We start from the raw sequence: 20220 nt of genomic DNA on the forward strand, positions 1-20220 counted from the left end.
CAGAATTCTTTTCTTCATCTGTATGTCCACCTCTGCAACATTACGCAAATGTGTTTCAGTTGAAAGTCTTCTTTTAAGTCTGTCCTGTCTGTAGCCCTTGAGTTTTGCCTTGACAAAAGGTAGAATAATGAAAAACAAATGAACCACAATAAATGTTAAAAATAAATGAGTGGTGGAATGCCAAGATGAATATTTCCTTAAGTGCTCCACTTAAATATTTTAGGTTAAGTGTTGTCTTTTCCTATACTTTTAAGTGTACAAGATTGTTGAGGTAGGGATTGAAGAGCAACACAGTTACACTGCAGATTGAGATGAATATAAATGTGTGATTATGATGAGTTGGTATAGGTTAAGCTACACAGTAGTTAAAGAAATGAAGGCGAGCTGTATGATTACTAGGTGAAAGCTAAAGGAAACGCGCGTATGCGTCTCCCGGTCCCCCAAGCGAAGGGCCGTGGCAAATGAGTTCGTGAGGGATTCGAACTGGCGGCCCTCTGTACCAGAGACTTCCGCCACATGTCATACGCCAAGCGGCCGGCAGAGAGATCCATTGAAAAAAAGGCCATTTATCTTTTCTTTCCTTTTCCCATTTAGCGTTTTTTCTCATCGTTTTTACAAAGTACACATTAAGCTTCTTCTGCAATATTCTTACACACTAATTACACATGCAAACCTACACTGTACCATGGAATATTGTGTTTCATTTTAAATATTAAATAGGCTCAACTCAATTTTTAACTATTTCTTATTAGAACTACATTTAAATAACTTACCAGTACTTTTTATGCAAAAATGCTGACAAACTCCATTTATTTCACTTGTCTTAACTTACAAAAACTAACTAAGCTGCAAGTTTTGCTTCACAGGGCGGAAGGATGAAAGATGTGTTTTGAAAATGCCACGTCACTACCGTCCTCCTCCCTCTCCGATCAGTCCGCATGTTCACGGTGCCAGCATTTGTTATGGAATATGTTGAGCAAACCTGGAGAAGCCTCAGCTCAACATATTATTGTCATTGCTGTGGATCTTTAGCTGATACACTGACTTGGTGAGTAAATGTTTACTCTTATTCAAACTGATTTTGTGGCTTCTCTTAGTTTAGCACCAGGATTATAATCTTGCTAGCTAGTTAGTGTTAGCCTAGCGTTGCTGCTGCCGCTGGGCTCATGTTACTTAAAAATTAACACCACAGCCTTAAAAACCTTACATAAAACTATGTCTGTGAAATTTTCTGTTGATTGTTTGAAATAAAAAAGTGAGATAAGAGCCCAGACAAAATTCTTCGGGAGGTATAGCCGTTAGGGGTAGGGTGGGGTGTGGGGGGTATTTTCAATCCATAGCCATAACTAACTAACTAATTATATAGATAATGTTTAACCTGAGTAGCAAAAGAGTGCAGGGGGGTTGAAAACAATAAGCCAGGAGTTAGCTGTGCTTCTGGACTCTATCAAGCCTTGACCTCCCGGTCAGCTATTGCGCTGGTGGATAACAGAGCTCTCCGAAAACGTGGAAGCACTTTTGCAAATATGTGATATTTTTATAAATTAAGTAGATATTTGAGCATTACACAGCTACATTCTCGCCTGAAAATATCTTAAAAGGTTATTTTGTGACCCAGAAAGGGTAGTCTGGGGAAAAGGAGGAGGGTGGTCATTAGAGCCTGTGCATACTTGTAAACGCAGCAATGGCAGAGGAGCGCGGCTAAAAAACGTATTACTTTTTCTGGGTCACAAAATAAACTTTTAAGATATTTTCAGGCGAGAATGTAGCTGTGTAAAGTTCAAATATCTGCTCGATTTATCAAGACATCACATATTTGCAAAAATGCTCTGACGTTTTCGGAGACGTCCATTTTTTTTTTCATGCTTTGTGGCAGCTTTTGAACATCTGTGGCATCTATTAATGTCAAATCTAGCCTTTATTTAACAACATAAGCAATCTCTATGTTACAATAATTGCACAGCCATTAAGGATAAAATCAGTTTCTGAAAACTGTTCTGCTTTTTCTCCCTCTGCTTGCTTCTTACTGTCTTTGAGGATCGGGATCAGCACTCCTGTTGTTGGACAGAAAGACATCAACTCAGTGGTAAGTATTTCGGTTTTCCAATATATTTGCAACTGTCAGTGACATTTATATTAATCAGGCTGAACTTTAATCATACTTTAGATCAGCCTGTTTTACTTATTGTTTTATTCGTGCTTTGGTTTGGGGAAGTTGTTTCTTTACTGATCTTTTCCTGTCTTCTGTTATTAGACTTGAGATATGACTGCACTATGCTGTTGCTGGTGACTCCAGTTAATTCTACAAGACATGCTGTGTAAGTAAACAAACAACAACAGTTTGGTCTGCATTTCTTGAAAGATCACATCCCCCAAACTTAGTTTAGAGGGTCTACACTGTATATAGTGAAGTCTGCAAGTTTTCTTACAGCAACATTTGTTTTGTTCCCAAATCATTTTGCACATCATTAGAATGAAAGTTATTGGCCATGTTTGCATAGCCCTTTTTAAAATGATGCTTTCATGGCATTATTGTGTGTCGGGTGGGGGTCAGGGCTATCCAGACTGACAATTGGGACATTGAATGTCACCTCTCTGGTGGGGAGGGAGCCTGAGATTGTGTAAATTGGAGTCTGTTTTATACCAAATGCAGAAAAAAATGTTTTAAGAAAGCAATTAAGTTAATGTTCCAAAAAATATGATTGTTTGCTCGCAGGACACCAGGAGAGATGAGTCCTCCGTCACAGATGGTGTGGTCAGTGAAGATGGTCGCCTGCATCTCCAACCCACATCCACTGCCACTGTACTTAAGGGAAATTAAAGACCTTCTTCTGCACTTACATTTGGATCACCTCGATCCATGACAGTCATTCGGGCAGTAATGCCTGGACTGGAAACAAGCCATCCTTAAAACATTACAACATTGCAGCTCCTGTGTTGGAATGAACAACAAATGTGTTGTTTAAATCAGAGACTGCACTTGTGACAGAACAATAAATATTTTATTTTGATTATATAAGTAATGTAAGTACAAAACAAACTTGTGGTAGGCCTAAACTTCTTTTCAGAATAATTACATCTGAGACTTTGTTTCATTATAAGATTATAACAGTGATGGCAATATAATTGTTTGTTGTTCAGCAGAACAGTGTCCAGTATGTTGGCTGTTATACTTTGTTGTGTTTGAAAATAAAAGTTGGTCTGATTTTAACATCATTACAAAAAGTGTTGTTAATTATTTTTAATCATATTCAGGTTACCACAAATAGTTTTTTCATTTAGTTGAACTTGAAATGTTTGTCAGTAGGTAAAGAATTAAAATTGTACAGTCAGAAATATCAAGTTATTCTTAATACTGCAGACTTGCAATGTGTAAGTTGTCCTAACAGTCATCTTAAGTGAGCTTTACTTAGTTTTTTTGAGGCAACGAGTTTCCTCAATTTTTTTCGAGTTCTGGGAACTAACAAGGCTGTACAGTGTACTCAAAATGAGCCAGGTACAGCGTGTGGTGGTGGTGCACATGCATAGACCATGGTGTGGTGGCAGGTTGAAAGGTTGTGGTGGTGGATGCATGACTTGTCTTAGCAGTAAAAATCCATCTGCAACTGAACTTGTCTCTCAAGAGTGACTTATAATTTAGTGTGATGTTCAGAAGCTGGCCTCTCAGATGACTCCATCATATCCAGAATTCTTTTCTTCATCTGTATGTCCACCTCTGCAACATTACGCAAATGTGTTTCAGTTGAAAGTCTTCTTTTAAGTCTGTCCTGTCTGTAGCCCTTGAGTTTTGCCTTGACAAAAGGTAGAATAATGAAAAACAAATGAACCACAATAAATGTTAAAAATAAATGAGTGGTGGAATGCCAAGATGAATATTTCCTTAAGTGCTCCACTTAAATATTTTAGGTTAAGTGTTGTCTTTTCCTATACTTTTAAGTGTACAAGATTGTTGAGGTAGGGATTGAAGAGCAACACAGTTACACTGCAGATTGAGATGAATATAAATGTGTGATTATGATGAGTTGGTATAGGTTAAGCTACACAGTAGTTAAAGAAATGAAGGCGAGCTGTATGATTACTAGGTGAAAGCTAAAGGAAACGCGCGTATGCGTCTCCCGGTCCCCCAAGCGAAGGGCCGTGGCAAATGAGTTCGTGAGGGATTCGAACTGGCGGCCCTCTGTACCAGAGACTTCCGCCACATGTCATACGCTAAGCGGCCGGCCGAGAGATCCATTGAAAAAAAGGCCATTTATCTTTTCTTTCCTTTTCCCATTTAGCGTTTTTTCTCATCGTTTTTACAAAGTACACATTAAGCTTCTTCTGCAATATTCTTACACACTAATTACACATGCAAACCTACACTGTACCATGGAATATTGTGTTTCATTTTAAATATTAAATAGGCTCAACTCAATTTTTAACTATTTCTTATTAGAACTACATTTAAATAACTTACCAGTACTTTTTATGCAAAAATGCTGAGAAACTCCATTTATTTCACTTGTCTTAACTTACAAAAACTAACTAAGCTGCAAGTTTTGCTTCACAGGGCGGAAGGATGAAAGATGTGTTTTGAAAATGCCACGTCACTACCGTCCTCCTCCCTCTCCGATCAGTCCGCATGTTCACGGTGCCAGCATTTGTTATGGAATATGTTGAGCAAACCTGGAGAAGCCTCAGCTCAACATATTATTGTCATTGCTGTGGATCTTTAGCTGATACACTGACTTGGTGAGTAAATGTTTACTCTTATTCAAACTGATTTTGTGGCTTCTCTTAGTTTAGCACCAGGATTATAATCTTGCTAGCTAGTTAGTGTTAGCCTAGCGTTGCTGCTGCCGCTGGGCTCATGTTACTTAAAAATTAACACCACAGCCTTAAAAACCTTACATAAAACTATGTCTGTGAAATTTTCTGTTGATTGTTTGAAATAAAAAAGTGAGATAAGAGCCCAGACAAAATTCTTCGGGAGGTATAGCCGTTAGGGGTAGGGTGGGGTGTGGGGGGTATTTTCAATCCATAGCCATAACTAACTAACTAATTATATAGATAATGTTTAACCTGAGTAGCAAAAGAGTGCAGGGGGGTTGAAAACAATAAGCCAGGAGTTAGCTGTGCTTCTGGACTCTATCAAGCCTTGACCTCCCGGTCAGCTATTGCGCTGGTGGATAACAGAGCTCTCCGAAAACGTGGAAGCACTTTTGCAAATATGTGATATTTTTATAAATTAAGTAGATATTTGAGCATTACACAGCTACATTCTCGCCTGAAAATATCTTAAAAGGTTATTTTGTGACCCAGAAAGGGTAGTCTGGGGAAAAGGAGGAGGGTGGTCATTAGAGCCTGTGCATACTTGTAAACGCAGCAATGGCAGAGGAGCGCGGCTAAAAAACGTATTACTTTTTCTGGGTCACAAAATAAACTTTTAAGATATTTTCAGGCGAGAATGTAGCTGTGTAAAGTTCAAATATCTGCTCGATTTATCAAGACATCACATATTTGCAAAAATGCTCTGACGTTTTCGGAGACGTCCATTTTTTTTTTCATGCTTTGTGGCAGCTTTTGAACATCTGTGGCATCTATTAATGTCAAATCTAGCCTTTATTTAACAACATAAGCAATCTCTATGTTACAATAATTGCACAGCCATTAAGGATAAAATCAGTTTCTGAAAACTGTTCTGCTTTTTCTCCCTCTGCTTGCTTCTTACTGTCTTTGAGGATCGGGATCAGCACTCCTGTTGTTGGACAGAAAGACATCAACTCAGTGGTAAGTATTTCGGTTTTCCAATATATTAGCAACTGTCAGTGACATTTATATTAATCAGGCTGAACTTTAATCATACTTTAGATCAGCCTGTTTTACTTATCGTTTTATTCGTGCTTTGGTTTGGGGAAGTTGTTTCTTTACTGATCTTTTCCTGTCTTCTGTTATTAGACTTGAGATATGACTGCACTATGCTGTTGCTGGTGACTCCAGTTAATTCTACAAGACATGCTGTGTAAGTAAACAAACAACAACAGTTTGGTCTGCATTTCTTGAAAGATCACATCCCCCAAACTTAGTTTAGAGGGTCTACACTGTATATAGTGAAGTCTGCAATTTTTCTAACAGCAAAATTTGTTTTGTTCCCAAATCATTTTGCACATCATTAGAATGAAAGTTATTGGCCATGTTTGCATAGCCCTTTTTAAAATTATGCTTTCATGGCATTATTGTGTGTCGGGTGGGGGTCAGGGCTATCCAGACTGACAATTGGGACATTGAATGTCACCTCTCTGGTGGGGAGGGAGCCTGAGATTGTGTAAATTGGAGTCTGTTTTATACCAAATGCAGAAAAAAATGTTTTAAGAAAGCAATTAAGTTCATGTTCCAAAAAATATGATTGTTTGCTCGCAGGACACCAGGAGAGATGAGTCCTCCGTCACAGATGGTGTGGTCAGTGAAGATGGTCGCCTGCAGGTTCAAGCTCATTGCATCTCCAACCCACATCCACTGCCACTGTACTTAAGGGAAGTTAAAGACCTTCTTCTGCACTTACATTTGGATCACCTCGATCCATGACAGTCATTCGGGCAGTAATGCCTGGACTGGAAACAAGCCATCCTTAAAACATTACAACATTCCAGCTCCTGTGTTGGAATGAAAAACAAATGTGTTGTTTAAATCAGAGACTGCACTTGTGACAGAACAATAAATATTTTATTTTGATTATATAAGTAATGTAAGTACAAAACAAACTTGTGGTAGGCCTAAACTTCTTTTCAGAATAATTACATCTGAGACTTTGTTTCATTGTAAGATTATAACAGTGATGGCAATATAATTGTTTGTTGTTCAGCAGAACAGTGTCCAGTATGTTGGCTGTTATACTTTGTTGTGTTTGAAAATAAAAGTTGGGCTGATTTTAACATCATTACAAAAAGTGTTGTTAATTATTTTTAATCATATTCAGGTTACCACAAATAGTTTTTTCATTTAGTTGAACTTGAAATGTTTGTCAGTAGGTAAACAATTAAAATTGTACAGTCAGAAATATCAAGTTATTCTTAATACTGCAGACTTGCAATGTGAAAGTTGTCCTAACAGTCATCTTAAGTAAGCTTCACGTAGTTTTTTTTGAGGCAACGAGTTTGCATAGTTTTGAGTTCTGGGAACTAACAAGGCTGTACAGTGTACTCAAAATAAATAAGTTGTCATAATTTAGTCATTTTTAGCTAAGCTTTACTCAATTTTTTTTGAGGCAACGAGTTTCCTCAATTTCTTTGAGTTCTGGGAACTAATTAGATTTTACAGTGCAAATGGCTCTTTGGATCTTAAAGGTTGCTGACCCCTGATTTAGAGGATAGAGAAGTTTACATTTTTATGTGGAGAAATATTTTAGTAAATAAACATGATGATGAGCAGTGATAGCCTCCATAAAAAGTCACAGGAAAGATCTCCTTTAAAAGTCCAAAACACAAAATACCGAATTAAACTGGACTTCAGTCTATTTCAGTGTAATAAACTCAGCAGTGTTTCCATAATACTGAAACCAAAGTCCAGCATAGAGCGGCTGAGTGAATGTGGTCTGGACTCTGTGGAGGAGAGTCATGGTTTCAGAGACGCTGTAGAAGGACAAAATACCTGCTCTGTGATCCAGGTACACTCCTACTCTGGAGGAACGAGGACCTGAGACACGAGTTTGGATGTTGTTGTACCGAAATGTACAACTGTTGTTGTAAAAATCTAATGCCCAAGATTTGTCATTATATCCAAATACACATTCACTCCCTGCTCTGCTGATATTCTTGTAAGCGACTGCTACATAACCTCCTCTCCCTCTCCACTCCACCTCCCAGTAACAACGTCGAGTCAGACTCTCTCTACTCAGGAGCTGACACTTTTTAGTGAATCTGTCTGGATGATCAGAATAAGTCTGTTGTTGATTCACTGCTGTTACTTTTCTGTTCCCCTCTGATAATAATAGATGTTTGTTTGCTGTGTTGGGATCCAGTGTGATTTCACATGAATATTTTAAGAATCCAGCTCTGGTCTTTGGCTCTGGTGGATCTGACAGTGAAACATCCACTTCAGTGACTGTCAGTGAGATGTTTGTCCATTCCTCTCTCAGAATGTCCTGTAGTTTATCTCTGACCTCTGACACAGCTGCTGTCACATCCTCAAAGTAGCTCAGAGGACGGATATTGATGCTGGATGAGTCTGTAGACTCACTGAGTGCTGACAGTGAGGGGTAGTTGTGTAGAAACTGGATGTGATCCTCTGTGTGTGAGAGCTGCTTCAGCTCAGCATCTTTCCTCTTCAGCTCAGTGATCTCCTGCTCCAGCTTCTCCTGAAGCTCTTTGACTCGACTCACTTCAGTTTCCTGCTGGGATCTGATCTGCTGCTTCACATCAGAGCTTCTTTTCTGGATGAGATGGATCAGCTCAGTGAAGATCTTCTCACTGTGTTCCACTGTTTGATCAGCAGACTGATTGATGGCCTCCACCTCCTGTTGAAGCAGCTTCACATCTTTCTCTCTGTCCTGGATTCTCTGCTGGATGTTTTGTCGACTCACCTCCAGCTCTCTCTGCCTCTCAGTCCTTTCTGCTGCAGCTGAGACTGTGTCGTGGCCTTTATGTTCATCCATAGAGCAGAGATAACAGATACTCTGCTGATCAGTACGGCAGAACATCTTCATCACCTCATCATGACGAGAGCAGATCTTCTCCTGGAGCTTCTTGGAGGGCTCCACCAGCTTGTGTTTCATGAATGTAGGTGAATCATAATGAGTCTGAAGGTGTTTCTCACAGTAAGATGCCAGACAGAATAAACAGGACTTGAAGGCTTTCATTTTTCTTCCAGTGCAGACATCACAGGCCACATCTTCAGGTCCAGCATAGCAGTGATCAGCAGGAGCAGCTTGGAGTCCAGTCTTCTTCAGCTCCTCCACTAAATCTGCTAACATGGTGTTTTTCACCAGGACAGGCCTCGCTGTGAAAGTCTGTCTGCACTGAGGGCAGCTGTAGATTTTCTTCTTTTCCTCTTCATCCCAGAAGCTTTTAATACAGTTCCTGCAGTAGCTGTGTCCACAGGGAATAGCCACCGGATCCTTCAGTAGATCCAAACAGACTGAACAGCAGAATTTTGTTTGATCCATTTGCTTCATGTGCTGTGCCGTTTCACCGTCTCTCAGTGACTGTCAGACAGTTTCACTTCCTCTGAACAGAAACAACCTCTGTGCTCTGAAGGGAAACAGATCTCTGCTCTTTTTCACCTCCTACAGGAAATGAGGCTCACCAGCAACTGCATTTACACCATGTTGTTTAGACCCATCCTGATACAGACACATCTGTGAAGGGAGGCAACAACAAGTCATAAATGCTTATTTCATCAGTGCCAGGGTTTGTTATGTTTGATTTACAATATGCAGTTAAAATTGTGACCTAGCTAACCTTGTTAACTAGTAACTTAGCCTATATGAAATGCCTTGTGGCGATGATTTAAATAAGGTAAAACTTTATTGGTATAGTACCTTTTGAGATAATAACAGAGCGCTCCATGATAACGATGGTTACACCCTTGTGCACAGGTGTCAAAACCTCAATCCTTGAGGTCCTGAAACTTTTACATCTGTCGCTGCTCCAACACACCTCAATAAAATCAGATCAATTAGCAAGAGCCCTGACTGCATACTGAGGTGGCAATTCAGCCATTAGATTCATGTTATAGCAGCTCATGAATGAACGTGGCACAATCAAAGCATTTTTATTGTTGAAGTACATTTTTTCCAAACACTTTCATTTAAAACTAGAAAATGCATTTTCTGAAGAAACTGCAGTGTGAATGCTGATAACTGAACGTTTTGAGTTGAAATAATTGCTGAATGTTAAGTTAAAAATGTTGAGGTTTAGGGGTTCCCACCTCAGCATGTAGTCAAGACTCTTGCTAATGACCTACTCATTTTATTCAGGTGTGTTGCAGCAGGGACACATGTAAAAGTTTCAGGACTTTGACACCCCTGCCCTTGTGGATTAAACAGGATGGATTTTGTACCATAAGACGGGACAAAACAGCTGATGAATTTGTTACACTCTTAACTCATCTAAACAAGGCATTTTGTAGAGGGTACAGCAGCCATGGCAGTTTTTCTAGAAACAACTAATCTCACGTGTTGACTTTTTCTCAAAATAAGCATGGCAACAACTGTCTACAATAAATCAAACATATGTTTTACTCATTATGTAAGAATTGTTATACAAATGACCAGTGCCAAGCAGGGCTGATACAAATGATGATTTTTATCGTCAACTAGTCACCGATTATTTTTGCGATTAGTTGACTGATCAGATCATGCATCCATTGGACGCACAGCTTACTGCACTAGCATGACTCATCCTCCAAATCCGGGGAAAAGGCCTCCGAAGGATGCCGCCCCTGAATTTGGACAGAGCTACGATGCCGGAGACTGCTTCTTCTTCTTTTGCCTTTAACGGCAGCTGGCATCCTTGAACACGCATTGATGCCATCTTCTGTTTCAGTCCGTTATTACACTCTTAAATCCTACTGCTTATTCCTGTGTCTTTCAGGATCTTACAAAGCTTCAAACGACGCGTCGACTATTAAATTAGTGGTCTACGATTTTGATAAACTCTTGAATCAAATGACAACCATTGTAGCTCTCTTCACGACAACACAGACACAGGTCGGTTCTTTGAAACGGGCGTTTATTACTTGGGGCTTCTCTCCTCAGCTTCACCATCACCAGTACGCCGATACGCCATTACGCCAGTACGCCGTGAGAACTGGTCCCGAGCGAACAGTACAAACCAATTAGCAACTTTACAGTACACATATTAAGTCCAAACACAAATAAAAAACATTTCTCAAATGACAAATACCTCGTTGGCTGCTTGTCCTGAAAAGAGGTCGTTAAGTCCTTGTATTGCCTTTTCTTTTAGCAAACCTTTAGCTTAAAATCGCTTCATGAGAGACATCTGCTCCCTCGCAGTCCATGCAAAGTCTCGTGTACTCTCGTTAAGGGTATTCTCACGAGACACTAGCTCTTACACTTTACACATGTACATTTCAAATAAAGACATTTCAACACAAACTATATATTCATTAAATTTTGTAACTTATTATAAATCAGTCATCTACATCATGAAAACTACACAGAACATTTTAACAGCATTTACACTCCCACCAAAATCACTCATTGACTTAAAATGAGAGATTTTCCTCAATAAAAATTATAAGGAAGTGATGTGTGAGTGTACATTTAAGTGTAGGTCATTTAGCTTTACGTGTGTTTTAGGTGGCCTCAAGTAATGTAACTACTTTGTGAACAGGCCTCTCAAGGTAAACTGACTTAGTGATTGGTTTTCCCTTATCAAAGGTAGTGTCACTGAGCAGAAGCTTTAGCTTTCGCACCTTGCCATCTGCGCTGGGCAGGGCTTCCACAACCCTTGCAAGCTTCCACTGGTTTCTTGGTGCACTGTCATCCTTTAATATTACAATGTCATCCGCTTGCAAGTTTCGTGACACCTTCTGCCATTTCTGTCGTTGTTGGAGGTTTAGCAGGTATTCTCGTTTCCATCGTTGCCAAAATTCATTGGCCAAAAACTGCACTCTTCTCCACCTTTTGTGCAGATAGAGGTCTTCTTTGCAGAATTGTCCAGGGGGTGGCAGAATTACAGATGATTTCATGGTTAGAATGTGGTTGGGAGTGAGGGGTTCTGGACCAGTAGGATCGTGAAGATGCTCGACACTTAGTGGCCTGCTGTTGATTATGGTCATTGTTTCATACAGAAACGTTCTTAGAGTTGTGGTGTCAAGTCTGCTGGCGGACTTGTCGAGCATAGCTATCAGGATGCTTCGGATTGTTCGAATCTGGCGTTCCCAAACTCCTCCCATATGACTAGCTGATGGGACATTCAGCACAAATTCACAACCAAGCGCCCTTGTACGGTCTTGATCCATTCCTTCAAGCAATTCAGAAAGCTCCTTTCTAGCACCAACAAAGTTTGTCCCTCTATCACATCTTAGCTGGCGCACGGGTCCTCGAATAGCTATGAATGATCGAAGTGCATTAATGAATGCGTCTGTTGTCAAATCGTCAAGGGTTTCTATGTGAACTGCTCTAGAACATAGGCAGGTAAATAACAATCCGTATCGTTTCAACTCTCTCCTTCCTTCCTTCACAATAAAGGGGCCAAAACAATCAAGCCCACAATAAGTAAAGGGGGGAGATGTCTCAATTCTCTCTCCTGGTAGATTTGCCATTTGTTGAACCTCAGTTGTTCTTCTGTATCGTCTACATTTTACACACTTGTAAATGTGTGAGGAGACCACACTTCCACATCCTAGGACCCATATTCCGTTTGCGCGCAACTCATTCATGGTCATGCCCCTTCCTTGATGGTGTATGCGCTCATGATGATGTTTGACCAGCAGAGCTGACACATGAGATTTTTTCGGAAGAATCGCAGGATGCTTTACATCATGGTGTAAGGCTGACTGAGACAGCCGTCCTCCCACCCTAAGAACATTGGTTTCGTCCAGGAAAGCATTCAGCTGGCGTAGCCTGTTGTGCCTGCTCAAAGTGTGTTCCTTCTTGCCTCTTATTTTCTTTATGTCTTCAGCAAACGTGTCTTCTTGTATGAGTTTGATGATGAACATCTCTGCTTCTCTTCGTTCTTCAAGATTAGTCGACTCATTAGTTCTCGACTGAAATCCCTTAAACTCTCTGACAAATCTCTTGAGCCTGGCAATGGCTCTCACCACTCTGGACCAGTCAGAAAATTTAGTTAAACGGTTTACCATTGGATTCTGTTCTCTTGCTTTAACTGCATGAACATGTGCTCTCCGAAGTTCAGGATCAGTAGCCTCAACTTCTCCCACCATTCCCACTTCATGTGGGAGATTTTGCTGCCAAAGGAAGTTGGGTCCTTTCAGCCAGTTAGATTCTTTAATTTGAACTGCAGTCAATCCTCTTGAGGCTCCATCAGCTGGGTTGTCTTCAGAGTTGACATGTCGCCATTGTTCAGGTTTTGTGCTAGATCTTATCCGCTGGATGCGGTTGGCCACGAATGTTTGGAACCTTTTAGCATCATTGTTCACATAGCCAAGGACCACCTTTGAGTCAGTCCAGTAATACTCTTGCACATTTTCAATCTCTAGCTCGCCTCTAATGATATCACCAATGCGGACTGAGGTCACAGCTGAAGATAACTCAAGCCTTGGGATGGTTGTTAGTTTGGTAGGGGCTACTCTTGCTTTCCCCAAGACAAGTGAACAACTTATCTGTCCTGTTTCACTCACTGCTCTAAGGTACGAGCATGCACCATACCCTTTGAAGCTTGCATCAGAAAAGTTGTGAAGCTCATATAGTGAGACTTCACCAAAGTTTGATGGAAGGTAGCTTCTTGGAATCTTTAGAACTGCCAAATGAGGCAGATCTTTGAGCCATGACTCCCATTGTGGCTGGATGTGCTCGGGGAGAGGTTCATCCCAGCTTACCTTGTCTCTACACAGCGTTTGAAGAATCTGTTTGCCGACAAGTAGGAATGGAGCCACGAAACCTAGTGGATCATAGACTGAGGCAACAGTTGAGAGAACCCCTCTCCTTGTCAGTGGGTTTTCTTTTACCACCACCCTGAACTGAAATTCATCCGCCTCAACACACCACTGAACTCCAAGTGCTCGCTCGATATGAAGTTCTCCTAGAGCCATGTTTAGATCTTTGGTGTGAACACATTCTTGTGGTGGAATTGTTGCAATCACACTCTCATCGTTGGATACAAACTTATGTAGCCGTAGATTTCCTGTTTTGCACAGAGCTCTTGATTCCTTTACCAGGCGTATGGCTTCAGCAGTCGACCTTACACTTGTCAGGCCATCATCTACATAGAAGCTTCTTTGGATGAACTTGATGGCTTCTTTGCTGAACTTGCCTTGGCCTTGTGAAGCTAGGAATTTCAGTCCAAAGTTGGAGCAACCGGGGGATGAAGCTGCCCCAAAGAGGTGTACCTTCATCCTGTACACCGAGGGTTCAGAATCCAAATCACCTCCATCCCACCAGAGGAACCTGAGATAGTCTTGATGTTCCCTTGCAACGTGGAACTGGTGAAACATTTTTTCGATGTCACACATTATGGCTATAGGACCCTTTCTAAATCGACACAACACACCAACTAATGTGTTAGTCAGGTCTGGACCTGTCAAGAGATGGTCATTTAGAGAAGTTTCTTGGTAGCGTGCCGAACAATCGAAAACCACACGGATCTTCCCGGGCTTGTGGGGATGGTAGACACCATGGTGTGGTATGTACCATGCTGGCTGGTTGTCTAATTCAGACTGTGGCACCTTCTCAGCATCTCTTCTACTTATGATTTCATTCATGAAGTTGACATAGTCCGTGTAATATTGTTCATTTCTCCTCAGTCGACGCTCTAATGAGCTGAGCCTGTGAACTGCACACTGTTTATTGTCTGGAAGATTAGGTTTGTCTGTCTTGAAAGGAAGCGGAAGTTCATAGTGGCCATCTTCCTTCTGTCTTATTCCAGCTTTCACTTTAGACAGAAAGAGGAGGTCCTCCTGAGAAACTAGATCATCATCTGTTGAGTGATCTGTAAAATCTGATTCAAAAGTCTTAATTATGTCAAGTGGGTGGATCTCTTTGACTTGAGTCCTGCACGCAAAGTGCACTTCCTTCTTTAGCTGAACTGATGGATGCACAGTCGGTGTCACTTGCCGTACTATGATTCTATGACTGAATCCTATTGGATCGCTGTTGTCGCTTGCTGAATGTGAGCAACCAACAATGCTCCAGCCCAGATCAGTCCGCTGCGCATATGGATGATTTTCGTCACCAGACAGGATCTCTCTTGGGAGGAGGGCTCGTTGACAGTTGTAGCCTATAAGAAGGCCTACTTCGCAATCCAACTGTGGTGGAATCTTTTCTGACAGTTGCTCTAGATGTGGCCATTTTAGAGCTGTTTCAGAGGTTGGAATGTGCAGCCTGTTTACTGGGATAAATTCTCTTGTGAAAACAGGTGGTAGTGGGATCCTTTTCTCTGAGTTGTATCCTCTCACTTGTAGACCTGTCAGTTTCTGACATGGAATAACTGTCGACTTGGCAGACATTGTGGACAGTCGCAGACTGACATTCTCTCTGTTTGTGTTCAGGCCTTGAGCCATTTCATCTAGTATGAAGGTGGTATCGCTCTGTGTGTCTAAGAGTGCATAAACTAGCAGTTCTTGTTCTGGCTGCTTAATAGATGACACCCAGACTGGCAAGATAGAAGACGTTTGTGTGCTTAGACCCTCTTGAATAACTCTGTTGGAAGTGGCTGTTGCGGTCCTTTCTGTGGTTCCTGCCTTGTCCTTTGAAATTTCACTTCCATTTAGGTGGATTGGCCTTTGACGTTCCTTGAACTTATCGTCATGCAAACATGTTGGGTGTCTCTTTTGGCATTTCTCACACGTGCTTTTGTTAGCACATTTTCTTGAGTGATGACCGGTCTTCAAACATCCAAAGCAAAGCTTCTCTGTGTGTACAAACTTAACACGATCCTGAACTGTCTTTTCTGTGAAACTTCGGCATTTATCTAGGATGTGTCCTGTCCTTTTGCAGAAAACACATGATGTAATACTGCTCTGTGTTGTACTTGTGGTCAGAGTCTTTGCTTGAACTATTTGGCTTCGTAGATGCCTTGGTTTCTCGCTTTCAACACTCTTAAGTGCTTGTATTGAGGAAATTGGATCGCAAGCAAGATCTGCTTCCTTTGATAGGAAGTCAACAAACACCTTGAATGGTGGGTACTCAGCTTTTACTTGTCTGACTTCCATCACTTTGCGATTCCAGCTGGAAACCAACCAATCTGGCAATTTCAGCAGAATCCTCTGACTCTCAACGCAGTCATTCAAGACCTCCAGCATCTTGACATGAGACATGGCAGCCTCACAGCTCTTGAGAAAGTCTGCAAATTCTCTTAGCTCGCAAGCATCCTTAGAACCTATCTTTGGCCATGCATGCAGCTTGTCTCTGAGTGACTTCCCAATTAGGAATGGGTCTCCGAAACGTTTCTCTAAAAGCTTCCAGGCTGAGTCATATGCTGCTTCTGTGCCCAATAGAAGAAATCCTTCCACGGCCTTCTTTGCTGTGCCACCTAAGTACTTTCTTAGGTAATATAATTTTTCATTCTTTGGGATGTTCTTCCTTTCTATTAATGTTTCAAAGGACAGTTGCCAGTCTTTGAACTTCAAGGGATCTCCTGTAAACACCGCAGGTTCTGGTGTTGGGAGCCGGTTTGCACTCATAGCTTCTACTAGTACATTGACCAGATCTAAGCTATTCCGCTCTTGAGGCCTCAACACTGAGGCTGGAGGAGACTGAGGTAGCTGTTGTGGACAAGGAGCTTGACTTGTAACTGCTAGGGATTGAGGAATGAATGGGGGACTTGATGCATTGAGAGAATGGGTTGTGACTGGAAGTACTGTGGAGTCAGCGACTCTAAGCTCTGGCAGTACTTCACTACCATACAACAAATCAGTTGCTTCTATGTTTTCTTCAGCTTCATCATAGACCCTCACTCGAGCTCTAGCAGCATTTAGCTTCTTTACTTCTTCTAGGCGTGCAAGTTTTCTACGTTTGTCTTGGATTGCTTGCTGTCTGGCTAGGTTCTCAGCCTCTAACATTTGAAGTTCTGTTTCTTCCTTTTCTTGCTCCTCCAACACTGCCAAGACTTCCTGAGTTGCAGCAGCTTCAGCTACAGCCTCTATTCTTTTGACAGAGTGGCTGCTAGAGTGGGTAGAACTACATCCTTGACGAGACAGTGGTCTAGAAACAGAACCTGTTGAGCCTAGAACAGATCCAGCATCAGGCCAAGACTCTTCATCTTTATCTGCTTCATGACCTTTAAGCTGTCTCTCTGCTCTTTGAATAATAAATTCTGAGAATGACATACATGTATCAACCCTGCGCCGCAGGTCTGGTTCAGGGGTTTGCGCTTGACGCAGCTCCTCATAAACTACCTTTACATCAGAACAGGTGCTTTTGATGTTCTCAATAAGCTCAGTTAACTCATCCTTAGAAGCATCACCACTTAATAACTCTTTGCCTATTCGTGCATGACACCTCCACTTCTCATAGATGATTTTGTATTTGCGTTGAATGTGCTTCAGTCTCTCATCTTGGTATGCTCTTCCCCTTTCTGTTAGGGTACGTGCCCTCTCACTTCTTCGAAGCCCCTCTAGTTCTGCTGCAGATTCAGTGCCAGTAGCTTCAGCTTGAGCGGATTGTTCAGCATCTTTATGGCAGGTCTCTCTGCTTATGTTAGACATGTTGAGATTATAGCAGTGTGATTGTGCAGCTATTAAACTTCAACTAGATTTCTTCTGGACTACGTGTAAGTGAAAGTTGCAATAGACTTAATTTGAATAGCCAGTAAGGTTCATAAATGTATGTATGAGTCTTCCAACACACTGTTGACTTCAATACTGAACTTAAGTTTCAAACAGATAAGAACAACAAAATTATCTTATCACAAATATACAATAACAGTGTAAATGTACTTAGAAAGACCTTAAATCCTTATCATTTACATTACTAAAGGTTTTCAAATTTTCACATCAGTATAGTACCCCTTTAAAATTCACATAAGGTGCCCTTTAAAACTCAGCAAATTTTGTAAACTCAAAATTACTCATAACCTGTGAGCTTGTTAAATATTTACTTGTTCATTCTTTAAACCTTATGATGTACACCAACTATAAATGCAAACACATTGGATTAATCTCTACATTAAGCAAGCAAGGATAACAGATGAGTCTCTTAGTTGCAATTTCCACATTTAACCACTTCTCACACCACCTTAACTTCACTTTTGTGGTAGAGCTTCTCCTGATTTTAAACGTGAAAATTAGCGTTTTAACTCAGTCTAACCACCGTTGCTTGTTAACGCTGTGCCGATATGCGTTATGCACTCTGCTTATCTGACGTGATGCACCGGATCCGCGTCGTTTCGTCATCCGCGGCGATCCTGTCCTCTCCTACCCGTGTTGAGCAGGCGAGTTCTCACTGTAGCTCTCTTCACGACAACACAGACACAGGTCGGTTCTTTGAAACGGGCGTTTATTACTTGGGGCTTCTCTCCTCAGCTTCACCATCACCAGTACGCCGATACGCCATTACGCCAGTACGCCGTGAGAACTGGTCCCGAGCGAACAGTACAAACCAATTAGCAACTTTACAGTACACATATTAAGTCCAAACACAAATAAAAAACATTTCTCAAATGACAAATACCTCGTTGGCTGCTTGTCCTGAAAAGAGGTCGTTAAGTCCTTGTATTGCCTTTTCTTTTAGCAAACCTTTAGCTTAAAATCGCTTCATGAGAGACATCTGCTCCCTCGCAGTCCATGCAAAGTCTCGTGTACTCTCGTTAAGGGTATTCTCACGAGACACTAGCTCTTACACTTTACACATGTACATTTCAAATAAAGACATTTCAACACAAACTATATATTCATTAAATTTTGTAACTTATTATAAATCAGTCATCTACATCATGAAAACTACACAGAACATTTTAACAGCATTTACAACCATTAATGCAAGATGAAAAATAACCAATTTAAAACAATTTCGTACTGTATTTACATTGTTTTCATGCTTATGAATTTGTATTAACTGAGTGCCTTTTTTTTTTTTTTCTTTTCTTACTGTCAACTCTTTTAGTACGAAATCAACTTATGAATAACATCTGTATGGAGTCTTTTGGTACTGCTAAGGGGCTACAAGGGTAGTTTCCCACCCTGTCTCAGTTACAGCAGCACTTTGTATCATCCACAGTCTTGTATAATTTTGGTGCATTGTTGTATTGTTTGGTTATATTTTTGAAAAATTTAAAACGAAAAAACTTTTTGTTATTCGTGAATGTATTTTACTGTATTTATTACCAGTGCAAATAATTCAATTATTCATAATGGACACTCCAGTTTACAAAAAACTTGAAGGAATTTAAAATTTAACAAATTATAGGTAAAAAGATCAAAACTAGCCATTTAAATCCTGCTTCAGTTTTTGTAGCAAATCTTAAAAAGAATATTCAACATAAAAATGTAAACACAGCTGCAGATATTTTCCTATAGCAGAACATCTTTATCAACTCATCATAACCGGACTTGAAGGCTTTCATTTTTCTTCCAGTGCAGACATCACAGGCCACATCTTCAGATCCAGCATAGCAGTGATCAGCAGGAGCAGCTTGGAGTCCAGTCTTCTTCAGCTCCTCCACTAAATCTGCTAACATGGTGTTTTTCACCAGGACAGGCCTCGCTGTGAAAGTCTGTCTGCACTGAGGGCAGCTGTAGATTTTCTTCTCTTCCTCTTCATCCCAGAAGCTTTTAATACAGTTCATGCAGTAGCTGTGTCCACAGGGAATAGTCACCGGATCCTTCAGTAGATCCAAACAGACTGAACAGCAGAATTTTGTTTGATCCATTTGATTCATGTGCTGTGCCGTTTCACCGTCTCTCAGTGACTGTCAGACAGTTTCACTTCCTCTGAACAGAAACAACCTCTGTGCTCTGAAGGGAAACAGATCTCTGCTCTTTTTCACCTCCTACAGGAAATGAGGCTCACCAGCAACTGCATTTACACCATGTTGTTTAGACCCATCCTGATACAGACACATCTGTGAAGGGAGGCGCTAAAGAAATATTCTTACAGAGCGACCAAGAGCCAATCACATGATTCAGGGTGTGGTATGTTTGGTTACAGCATGCAGTAACAAGTCTGACCCAGTTAAAGTTTAATAGTTTATCTTTACTTGGTGCTTTGAAATGTGACAGTCAACACTCAGCGAGTTCATTTTATATTTCAAAAAGTTCAGCAAAGTTTAGGATGCTGTGATGAATAAAAATAAATCACACTTTATATTTTGACATTTTCTAATCTTAGTTCATTCTCACACTTACAGAATGATGCATGGGAACAACTGACTCCACTAAATCAAACCTATGTTCAAATGAAATTACTGTACAAGACAGGCAGCAAGCTTGATTTCTTGAGTATTTTTTTAAATAGTAAAATATATGTAAAACTATTTAAAAAACAAATACAGATAGTGTTCTAATTCTACATTCTTTAGTAATTTTTCCTGTGTACCACCATGGATTTCGAAACAATACATTAATATGTGCTTTAAATGCAGACACTCAAATATAACTCAACAT

General features: G+C 40.7%; 1 protein-coding gene across 2 annotated transcripts; it reads right to left on the reverse strand.

The window, feature by feature from the left end:
- Nucleotides 1-7128: 7128 nt before the first annotated feature.
- On the reverse strand, nt 7129-13532 carry LOC148097596 (tripartite motif-containing protein 16-like). Of its 2 annotated transcripts, XM_087831715.1 has the most exons (2): nt 13326-13532; nt 7129-9142 (listed from the first exon to the last, which is right to left on the reverse strand). In XM_087831715.1, the coding sequence occupies exons 1-2, from the start codon at nt 13365-13367 to the stop codon at nt 7490-7492; spliced, it is 1695 nt and encodes a 564-aa protein (XP_087687841.1). In that variant the 5' UTR covers nt 13368-13532; the 3' UTR covers nt 7129-7489. The 2 variants fall into 2 exon arrangements, with proteins under 2 accessions (XP_087687841.1, XP_087687842.1); XM_087831716.1 differs by lacking the exon at nt 13326-13532 and having other exon boundaries at nt 7129-9151.
- Nucleotides 13533-20220: the final 6688 nt, after the last annotated feature.

Source organism: Neolamprologus brichardi, chromosome 18 (assembly GCF_056152115.1).
Source record: "Neolamprologus brichardi isolate AB-2024 chromosome 18, ASM5615211v1, whole genome shotgun sequence".
NCBI lineage: Eukaryota > Metazoa > Chordata > Actinopteri > Cichliformes > Cichlidae > Neolamprologus > Neolamprologus brichardi.